The sequence below is a fragment of the Meriones unguiculatus genome, chromosome 18 (assembly GCF_030254825.1).
Source record: "Meriones unguiculatus strain TT.TT164.6M chromosome 18, Bangor_MerUng_6.1, whole genome shotgun sequence".
Lineage (NCBI taxonomy): Eukaryota > Metazoa > Chordata > Mammalia > Rodentia > Muridae > Meriones > Meriones unguiculatus.
The window spans coordinates 30,458,851-30,470,860 of record NC_083365.1 but is presented as its reverse complement, the minus strand read 5'-3'; the positions used below and the strand labels follow the sequence as shown (position 1 = coordinate 30,470,860).

Sequence of the window (12,010 nt, the reverse complement as noted above, 5' to 3'; positions counted from 1 at the left end):
CCTCTTCTCCTCCCTGTCCCACCCACCCTTCTTCATCCCCCCATTCCCTTATTCTAATCCAATGAAAGGGGGAGATCTTATCAACTGCCATCTGACCCTAGCTTATCAAGTCTCATCAGGGCTGCCTGGATCCTCTTCCTCTGTGGCCTGGCAAGGTCACATAGCCAGGGGAAAGTAACTAAAGAACAGTCAACAGAGTGAGTTCATGACAGAGGCAGCCCCTTACTCAGCAACCCACATGGAGACTGATTTGCCTATTGGCTACATCTGAGCAGGAAGTCTAGGTCCTCTCCATGCATGGTCCTTGGTTGGTGCATCAGTCTCTACAGGGCCTGCTGGGCTCAGATATTTTAGCTTTGTTGGTCTCCTTTTGTAGCTCCTATCCCCTCTGGATCCTTCTATTCCTCCCTTCTTCCATAAGATTCCCTGCTCTCTGCTCAAAGTTTAGCTGTGAGTCTCAGCATCTGCTTCAATCCCTTGTTGGGTGGAGCCTTTCAGAGGACCCTCTATGGTAGGCTCCTGTCTTGTTCCCCCTCTTCCACTGCTTCGGGTGTCTATCCTATTTGCCATTTTGGATGATATTTAAATATCCTCCCTAGAGTCCTCCTTGTTGTTTAGTTTCTTTAGGTATGTAGATTTTAATATGGTTATCTTAATGTTATATAGTTAATATCCACTCATAAGTGGGTGCATACCATTTGTGTTTTTCTAGTTGTGGGATACCCCACTCAGGATAATATTTTCTAGTTCCTTTCATTTGCCTGCAAATTTCATGATTTCCTTGTCCTTACTGTTACTGGCAAGTTCATCTATCCTGATGCTGGGGCATTCCTTCCTTCACTGAGGGCATTCCCTCACTTAGGGATTCAATGTAGATAGAAGACCAGCAGCTCTCAGGGATCCACAGGGACTCCAGCATTAGACTGGGACTGCTGAGATATCTAGTCACCTGGACTGTACAAGCTACTGAGTCCTTGGCCTTTCCATCAAGAGACAACCATTGTTGGACTGCCTGAATTACAACCAGTAAACCATTCTACTCAAACACGCACGCACATGTGAACACACACATTCATTTTATTTTTTATATTCACTGGTGTTTTGCCTGTCTGTGTGATGATGTCAGATCCCCTGGAACTGGAGTGATAGACAGTTGTGAGGTTTCATGTGGGTGTTGGGAAATGGACCCAGGTCCTGTGGAACAGCAGACAGTGCTCTTAACTGCTGAGCCATCTCTCCAGCCCCCACACATTAATTTTTTTCAGTTGTGTTCTTTTACAAAACCCTGACTGAAACAGAAGCCAAGGTAGGCAGGGCATTAGGAACTAAGTCCCTTCAAATAGCCTGAACACTACTGTGGAATTCCATACCACAGTTGCAGGAAAGCAAACTTGTACAACCCCTCTGGATATCAATCTGGCACTTTCTCAGACAACTAGGAATAGCGCTTCCTCAAGATCCAGCCATACTACTCCTAGGCATATATCCAAAAGAGGCTCACGTACACAAAAAGGACATTTGCTCAACCATGTTTGTAGCAGCTTTATTTGTAATAGCCAGAAGCTGGAAACAGCCCAGATGCCCCTCAACTGAAGAATGGATGCAGAAATTGTGGCATATCTACACAATGGAGTATTGCTCTGCAATGAAAAACAAGGAAATCATGAAATGTGCAGTAAATGATGGTACCTGGAAAGGATCATGCAGAGTGAGCTGTCCCAGAAGCAGAAAGACACACATGGTATATACTCCCTCATTTAGACATAACATAGGATAGACCTACTAAAATCTGTACATCTAAAGAAAATAATCAAGAGAGAGGACCCTGACTAAAATGCTCAATCCCCATCCCGAAAGGCAAAGATGATGGACATCAGAAGAAGAAGAAAATGGGAAACAACCTAGGAACCTGCCATAGAGGGCCTCTGAAAGGCTCTATCCTGCAGACAGTGTATCTCACTTTTTATTAAATTTTTATTTTTTATATTAATTACAGTTTATTCTCTTCCTATCCCAGCTGTAGCCCCTTCCGTCATTCCTTCCCAACCGTACCTTCTCTCCCTCATCTCCTCCCATGCCTCGCTCTGAGTCCACTGATAGGAGAGGTCCTCCTCACCTTCTATCTGTCCCTAGCTTATCAGGTTGTCATCAGTATAGGCTGCATTGTCCCCCTCTATGGCCTGGCAACAGAGCTGCCCCCATCAGGGAGAGGCAATCAAAGAGCCAGCCACTGGGTTCATGTTAGAAACATTCCCTGTTCCCCTTACAAGATACCTGCTTAGATACTGAGCTGCCATGGGCTACATCTGAGCAGAGGGTCTAGGTTATATCCATGAATGGTCCTTGGTGGGAGTGTCAGTCTCAGAAAAGACCTCTGTGCCAGAGTTTTTTGGTTCTATTACTCTCCTTGTGGAGCTCCTGTCCTCTCCAGGTCTTACTCTCTCACCCGTCTTTCACAAAATTCCCTGCACTCTGTCCAAAGTTTGGTTAAGAGTCTCAGCATCTGCTTTGATACAATGCTGGGTAGAGTCTTTCAGAGGCCCTCTGTGGTGAGCTCCTGTCCTGTTTCCTGTTTTCTCCTTCTTCCAATGTCTATCCCATTTGTCTTTCTGAGTGAGGATTGATCATCTTACCCATGGGCCTCCTTCTTGCTTAGCTTCTTTAGGTGTACAGATTTTGGTATGTTTATCATATATTACATGTCTAATTTCCACTTATAAGTGAGTATATATCATGTATGCCTTTATGCTTCTGGGATACCTCACTCAGGATGATCTTTTCTATATGCCACCATTTGCCTACAAATTTCATGGTTTCCTTCTGTTTAATTGCTGAGTAATATTTAATTGTGTAACTGAACCACAACAGTATGGTACTGGCATACTTGTATAACTACATATAAATGAATAAAATATACTAGAAAGACTTTACTTAACTCTACACAATTAGAGTGACATGATTTTCACCAAATATACCAAAACTACATACTGGAGGAAAGAAAGAATCCTAAACAAGGAGAATGAGATGTGCACATGAAGAAGAATGAACTTCAACCTTTTTTTGCATCCTTTAAAATACAACCTAAATAAAAAATACTTAATATAAGATCTGACATTCCTAAAGTGGTCAAATAGCTATGGAGTTTTAACCAACATTATAAACTCTATCTTGTGGAAAAAGCATCCTAAACATAGTTTGTTACCCTATGAATCAATCAATTTATGAAAACAGACCTCATGGAGATTCTATTTCAGGATATATGATATTAAATAATAATTTAGAGTACAAATTTTAGTATCAGATTGAGATAACATAGAAATCTCAGTAAACATTGTTGGACATTTTATTATGATACATATTCATCTGGCTTAAAATAAAAAACACAAAGAATAATAAAATGCTGCCTTGTTGAGTCTATAACTTCTTTGATCTTCTCTTAACATTTTCTGCCCACTCCTTTAGTTGCTTTTGTTTTGTTTTGTTTTGTTTTGTTTCTTGATAGCTGTGATCAGGCAAAAGTGATGATATTGGCCATTTGGCAAAGAAATTGAATTTTTGGGGCATGTGGTAATATACAGAATTATAATCAGGTAAATTTTACTAAGATGTTATTTATAAAGATAAACATATGAGTTTGGTCAACACACATTAAGGTAAACTCTATTAAAAACTTAGAGGAACAGTTTTATGATATCCCTACAAGGAAAGAACATTCAAATTAGATTTAGAAAGAAATTTTAGAAAGAGGGTTGGTTAGTAAATGTCATATTTTTTTTTAATTAGCAAGTTATATCTATATTAGGGTATTTGTACAAATTTTGAATATCAACTATATTTTCTGACTTAAAATCTATTTCAAACAGTCAGTTTCACTATGTTCAGTAATTCGGACATATATCTGGATATTAGAAATTTCCTTTGGGACCAAAGTAGTTGCTTATAAATCTTTTCATGGCATTTTTCATTTCTTTATTTCTCAGAGTATAAATACCTGGGTTGAGGAGAGGTGTGAAAACAGAGTAAAATACAGCAAGAAATTTATCCAACCAGGTGATATTGAGAGGCCACACATAGATGAAGATGCAAGGTGCAAAAAAGATGATCACCACTGTGATGTGGGCAGTGCACGTGGACAGGGCCTTATGAGCCCCAGCTTTAGAGCTCTGTCGTACAGTGATTAGGATATAAGTGTAGGATATGAGCAATGGAATAAAGCAGGTTACAGCCACAACCCCACAGCCAGCATTCATTAGAACATCCAAATCATCGGAATCTATGCAAGCTAGCTTGATTACCAATGGCATATCACAGAAAAAACTGTCTATTTCCTTAGGTCCACAAAATGGCAGCTCCACAATCACTACCAGGTGACTCATGGCATGTACAAATCCAGTTGTCCAGGAAGTCAACACCAACCCAGTACATCTTTTCAGGTTCATGATGGTAAAGTAATGCAGTGGCTTGCAGATGGCCACATAGCGGTCATAAGCCATTACCACCAACAACACCATCTCTCCTGCAGCGATGCAGTGAGCAAAGAAGACCTGAGACATGCAGCCTGCAAAGGAAATAGTCTTGTTTTCCCTGAGAAAGTCTGTGATCATTTTAGGAGTTGTGACTGAAGAAAGCCACATATCAACAAAAGACAGGTTGGCCAACAGGAAATACATGGGAGAATACAGATGCGGGTCAGTGATGATTAAAACCAAAATGGTAATATTTCCAGAAACAATGAGAAGATAAATCATTAAAAATATCACAAAGAGTGAGAGCTGAATATTCCATGAGTTGGAAAGTCCCCAAAGTATAAATTCTGACACCACAGACTGATTGCCTTCACCCATTTTTCTCAGTATGTCTTCAGAAGTAACCTGCGAAGAAAGAAAAATTTTTAACTAGAGGTATGCTGTAGGCAACATTCTTTGTAGAATTAGACATTCGTATTGAAACTCATCTGAATAGAATTGGATAAATTGAAGATAAATCTAAGCCAAGAATGCGTAACATTGTGCTGCCTGAGGTGAAAGCTAATGAGTCAAGTGCAAGAAGAGAAGCATCATGTGTGACTGTTATTCACATGCTCTATCAGCAATTTCTTTTTAAGAGAGCAGTGAGTAAAGCAAGAGAGCAACGTAAAAACCCCAAAATGGATGCTGTTTCATTGAGAAAAACTGTCCAAATTTGTTACTAGCGTTCATGAAATTCCGAAAAAAAAATGAGGATTAAATTTGGCAATTGAAAGGGAAATACACCAAAATTCAGTAAAAATGGTATTATAAGATATTACCATTTTGTCAGACTGTATAATGATTTCTTTGAGCATCAGTAGAATAATATCTGTGTCTTCTCTGGGATGGTGGAGGCTCCTGGGAGTCTATGGTGGTGACCCTAGCTGAGACTCCTAGAAGCAGAGGTTATGGAGCATGATGTGGCCACCTATTGTGGACAGGTGGATTTACAGTAGAGGAAGAGAAACACCAACCCACCCATAAAACCTTCCACTTACCCAATCACTGACTTTCCTAATTTAAGTCCCATGCAATGAGAGAGAGCCCACTCATGACAGTATTAATAATATTTTGCTATACTTACAGGCAGGAAACCGGCATAACTGTCATCTGAGTGGCTTCACCCAGCAACTGATGAAAACAGATGCAGAGAACCACAGCCAAAGAGTTGGCAGAGCTCAGAAAGTCTTATGAAAGAGGGAGAAAAAGGATTAAAAGAGCCAGAAAAATCAAGGATACCACAAGAAAGCCTACAAAATCAACTAGCCTGGGCCCAAAGGGGCTCATAGAGACTGAACCACAAGAAGAGAGTGTCTATGGGCTTGACCTAGGCCCCTCACACATATATAAAAGATGTACAGCTTAGTCCTCATGTGGGAACTCTTACAGCAGCGTCCCTGGCTGTCTCTGACTCTGCTGTCTGCCCATGGATCCCTTTCCCCTAACTGGATGACATTGTCTACCCTCAATAGAAGAGAATAATCCCATTCCTACCACAACTTGATATGCCAAGGAGGGTTGATATTCTTGGGATGTCTCCTCTTCTCCTAGGAGAAAGGGAGGGTGATATTGGGGAAGTGGAAGGCAGAAAGAGGCCCTTGGAATAGAGGTGGAAGGGGGAGTGTCTATCGGTATATAAACTAATGTAATTAATTAATTAATTAATGAAAAATACAATTTTAGCTTAAAGCTCGAAAGAGCATGTTCGAAAAACCTTAGTTGGGAAGCATACAGAAGGTGCTATAACATACACACTGGCATGAGATATAAATACAAAATATAGGTTCACAGTTATTCATTAATAAATACATATAATAGATTTTGTTTGCTCAACTAAACTGATTAACAAATACTACTACAAATACCAGTGTAAATGGATTGAAAGCACAGCACAAGGCAAGTTAAGTCAGACCTGATCACTGCAAGTCACATTTACTTCAGTCTCAGCCATTTCTGACAGGAACTCAATGGCAGGCTCTTTGACCTCCCCACCTCTCAAGGGAGGAGCAGTCCTGCTAGGCCACAGAGGAGGACTTTGCAGCCAGTTTGAAGATACCTGATAAAACAGGGTCAGAAGAAAGGGGAGGATGTCTTTCCCAATCAGTGGACTTGGAAAGGGGCAGGGAGGAGATGAGAGAGGGAGGGTGGGATTGGGAGGAAATGAGGGAGTGGGATACAGCTGGGATACAGAGTTAGTAAAATGTAACTAATAATAAAAAAATTAAATTAAATTAAAAAAATTTAGCATAAGAAAGCCAGTAAAAAACACTCAAAAAAAGAGAAAATATTAATCTTAAATTGCATAAACTAATCTTGAGACCACTTCAGATTTTGAAATACTTTAGTTTCATGACATAAACAACACCTATCATCATCCTATCACTAGTATGTATTTCCTTATTGTTTTCTACTGATCATCTATGTTATTGTAAAGAACAGAATGAATTACATAAATATGTCAACAAGGTTGTCCTTTGACTATCAGCCTTGGATGAATTGGAAGTTATACTTCCAGTGAGCAGCAGTTATTCCCCTCAAGGCAGGATGCTTATGCTAGTATAGTGAACAATACTGAAACCAGATGGTAAACAGTCATTGACCACATTTTTTTCACTTCAATAATTCTCATGGTGCTTTTCAACTTGGGGTCTCATTTTATCCCAGAGCAGGCGAACAATAAAATCCTTGATGCCATCATCAGAATTATTTTAAGTTCCTGATTTCTGTCATCACAAAAGTGTAGAGAAGGAATGCAAGACAAGTAAAAGTTATGAAGGCATCAGGTAGCACATCCATCTGCTAAAGAAAGCTGATGGAATAAGTAAATACATATGCCTTACAAAGATATGCCCAATATCTAAGGAAAATACGCTGATCACACAATGAAGAATTAGTATTCCTTGATATATATTTAATTTTGTTACATATCATAAAGTTTAGGGTCAAGTTGAACTTTTTGTTTATTTTTTGTTTGTTTTTTTTTAAGTTATAATATAATGACAATATTTCTCTCCTTTCTTCCCTCCAAATTCTCCCATATACTGTTCCTTGTTCTCTGTCAAATTCGTGGGAAAACAAGGTACCTTAAATCAACAGAGTGAAGCTCATAGGAATTCAAAAATAATGAAGAAGAAAGCAGAGGGCTACATGTGTCTTCACCAAGTCTTCAGCATGTAATAGTATAGATTTCATTTTAATAATTATATGAGATTCTTGAATAGATGTGTGAGTTTCTGATTCTTATGCATTCTCTTGGGGCTCTTTAATTTTACAGTTGGCTTCTCTTATCCTACTTGGATATGAAAGTATTTGGTTTATCTTAATATTTTTTATTTTGTTATGCTTTGTTGTTATCTCTTAGAAGCCTGTCATTTTTTTTTTTTTGTAATGAGAGACACAAAGGGAGAGGATCCAAATGAGAGACAATGTGGGTAGGAAGTCAGAGAAAAAAGGGAAGGGAAAAAGCATATTGAGACTATATTGTATGATTAAAAAAAAAATCTGAGTAATAAAAAAGGAGAAAAAGAAAATCACAGCCTACCTTTTATTAATAGTTTTATACATACAAATTATTCAGCCTGTGTAATGTTACTTTTAAGTATGTTCTCAGGATGATCACTTGGTACTAGGTATCCAGTTGGCATGCTCTTTCCTGGGACACACTGCTTCTTATGCTCTCAGGAATCTTTATTTGGCTGTGATTTTTTGCATAGAATTAAGGATTCCTTGGATTTCACCCCTTCCACTATACCATGTCTCTTGGTGTTGGCTTTACTGAGCTCAATTTTTACAGTCATGGTGGAATTATGGCACTACCAAAGGTAATTATTAAGAAAGTGCATTCATTTACAGAGCATTGTCAAACTGTCCTTTGGGACCTCTGCTGCAAAGCAGAACCAAGTCTCAAGCAATGCCTTTTACATTGATCCTCAGCTGGCACAGTGGTGCATGTCTGTGTTCCCAGCATTCAAGGAGGAAAAGGTCTGTGGGCCTCTGTGAGTTCGAGGTCAGACTGTTCTACAAAGTGAGTCCAGTATAGCCAAGACTACACAGAGAAAACCTGCCTCTAAAAAACGATGATAGATAGATAGATAGATAGATAGATAGATAGATAGATAGATAGTCTTCTCTAGTATTATAGAAGTAGGAGAGTATTGTCATCAGATCTCTGTGAACATAAAAATCTTACATAGCTGATACATAGTAGTGACTGTTCATGATCAGTTCTGTTTTAATGCTGTTAATCAGGATGTTTTATATCCACATGATTTTTGAGAAGCTAGTAAAAATGAAGCCAGATATTACAGGAGCTTAAATAATATTACACACTCAATTTAATGTGCTGTGAAATCATAGAATAAAATACACACATGGGCATTACACCTCTCTAATATCCAGAGCAAAATGGTGCACGAATTGTTCCCTTTAATCTTATTTCCTACTGTGTCTTGAAACAATATGATTCATAATGTTATGGCCAATATTCTGATGTTCAGCTGAACTCTGTTTAAGATATACATGCTCATCTATATGTATATATAGTATATTTGAACATATGTATTTATATCTGAAAATATTTTTCTATTTGCACATACATATTGTACATATGGAAATGCATTTTTATAAATATATAAATATACATACATATATTTAACTTATTAGCAAATTTCCTAAAAAATCTAATGTTAGCTTTTACATTAATTAACATAAAAATTAATGAAGGTAAACAAGCTGAATTATCTCTCTAAAAATCTAAAAGCAACCTATACTATGTATATGTGAAATATACAAATGCATGATTCATATTTGATATTCAATTTTTTTCAGGAACATAATAACCACTTCACCCGCTCCTCTTTTGCCCAGGACTTTTTTATCACGACTGTCAAAGACCTATTGAATACAATCATTTAAAGGGACTCTGCAATTTTTGCATTTAACTTAGTAGAAATTCTCTTAGAATATCTAATGTTTTTATGTTGAGAAATACAAAAAGAAACTGATTGAAGAAACTTGAATTATCTTTTTAAGATTCTAGAAGCAAACTGTGTATTTTCTTGTATTTTTCCATGCATTTCTGTACTGAATGCCCTTTTGAGCTGATTCCCACAATAACCACACTGAATGCTTTTCTTTTTATGCCCAATTCTATTCTGAAAGTTTTCTTATCTGCTATGCACTCCTTGACTCAAAGCTATTCTGTCTGGTTAACTTGAAGTGAATATTTGTGAAATGTTAACTGTATACTACTCTAATAGATTATCTGATTAAAAATGGCGAGCATCTGAGATAGACTCGAGCATTCATGGAACAGAAGTGTGGAAAAAAACCCCACAATATTGGACTCAAATAGAAGAAAGTCAAAAACACATTCTGAACTTAATATACAACATATAATGGTAAAAAGAGATAACTAGAAATATTTTATTAATTACCTAAAAGAAGGATATCAGAGAGCTGACTTACCAAAATCACAGCTTTCTCTTGGGTCACATTTTCTTCCCATCTGATGTGGGTTTATGAAGACATTCATGCATATCAAGACGTCTTTCCACCTGGTTAATCCTTCTTCACTTCACTGTCCCCTGTGTGTTCCATGTCACCTTTTCTGTTTTCCGAACAAAATGAGAACCTAAGAAATAATTATCTTGGACATCCTTAGGGATTTCTCCATTAACAATGATACTGAGTACTGCAAATTTGTGAAAATGGGAAGAATGACGAGTAAAACATTCTATTAGTCATCTCAGCACTGATAATTTTATTGAACTTTTCGAAATTATTCACTTCATTTCTAAGAAACTTAAAAAACAGCTTGCAGCTGCCTGGTCTGTTCCTGTAACAATATAATCTAAGTGACTAAAGAATTTCAGATTTTGAGGCCACGTGCTAATCATGAGAGATATGTCAAGAACAAAACCTGTGCAGTGAACATAATTCCCTAAAGCATAACCAAACCTTCAGCAGAGTGCAGGGAATCGTATGAAAGGGGCAGTTAGTATGACCTGGAGAGGACAGGAGCTCCACAAGGACCAAATGTACCTGGGCACTGGGGTCTTTTGTGAGACTGTATCTCCAACCAAGGACCATGTATGGATATAACCTAGAACCCCTGCTGGAATGTAGCCCATGTAGCTCAGTATCTAAGTGGGTACCCTAGTAAGGGGAACAAGGACTATTTCTAAAAGGAACTCAATGGCTGGCTCTTTCTAGGCCACAGAGGAGGACATTGCAGCCAGGCCTGAAATACCTGATAAGCTAGGGTCAGATGAAAGGGGGAGAGGTCCTATCAGTGGACTTGGAAAGGGGCAGGGAGATGATGAGGGAGGGAGAGTAAGATTGGGAGGGTACAAGTGAGAAGGATACAGCTGGGATACAAAGTTAATAAACTGTAACTAATATTAAAAATTAAAAATTTAATATAAAAAATAAAAGAAACAACCCATGGTGAAAAAATCTGGTCACATTACTGATGAAGCATGATCTGTAACTGTATGTGATATTAGCAGGTATGAACTGATGCAATAACTATGAACGCTATGGAATATAAACATTTCCTTTGTTGATTTTAGAAAATTGACTTGATATGGGGTTACAATAAATCCTGCTGATTGTAAAATAAAAGTACTACATGTGGATTTGTTTTTGCCTGTTAGGTAAAATTTATATTAATTAATTAATGTATTTATTTATTTATTTATTTTTATAATTATTTTATTTACCCCCCCATTCGTTCCGCTCAGTCTTGCCACACTTACCCTTCTTCCTCCATCCCCTCACTATTTTTCCCCAGAAAAGGGGAGCCCTCCCTACCCCATATTAACCTTCCCCAGCACATCCAATCACATCAGGTCTGAGCATATTTTCACCCCCTGAGGCCAGGCAAGGCAGCACTGCTAGGGGGAAGTGATCCAAAAGCAGGCAACAGAGTCCCTGTTAGAAACAGCCCTCACCCCTCCACTTGCCAGGCATCCATATGAAACCCAAGTTGCTCTAGGTCCAGATCATGCATGCTCCTTAGTTGATGTCTCAGTCTCTGCAAGCCCCCATGGGACTGGGTTAGTTGTCTCTGTTGGTCTTCTTGTGAGGCTCCTGTCCCCTCCATCTCCTTCCATCATTCCTCCTACACTTCCACAGGACCCCCAGATTTCCACCACGTGCTTGGCTGTAAGTCCCAACACCTGTCTCCATCTGCTGCTGGCTGAACCCTCCCAGAGGACAGCCATATTAGGCTCCTATCTGCAAGTATAGCAAAGTATTCTTATTAGTGTCAGGAGATGGCTCTCTACCATCGAGTGGGTCTCAGGTTGGGCCTATTATTGTTTGGATTTTCCCTCCATCATTGTTTCCTCCTTATCCCTGCACTTCTTGTAGGCAGGGTAAGTTTTGGATCACTGATTTTGTCTGTGGGTTGTTGTCTTGCCTGGCTAGGAAGTGGTCACTTCAGTCTTCATGTCCACTCTCCCCCCTGTTAGGAGTCTCACCTAGAGTCACAACTATAT

The 12,010-nt window shown here is 38.7% G+C and overlaps 1 protein-coding gene across 1 annotated transcript; it reads right to left on the bottom strand.

The window, feature by feature from the left end:
* Positions 1–3,905: 3,905 nt before the first annotated feature.
* Positions 3,906–4,847, bottom strand: LOC132648991 (olfactory receptor 4K3-like). The gene has a single exon (XM_060371636.1). It carries the CDS (start codon positions 4,842–4,844, stop codon positions 3,906–3,908), a length of 939 nt encoding a protein of 312 aa, XP_060227619.1. The 5' UTR covers positions 4,845–4,847.
* Between the last annotated feature and the right edge of the window lie 7,163 nt (positions 4,848–12,010).

Coding starts and splice junctions, on each gene's coding strand:
- LOC132648991 (XM_060371636.1), bottom strand. CDS start 4,844: ATGGGTGAAGGCAATCAGTCTGTGGTGTCAGAATTTATACTTTGGGGA.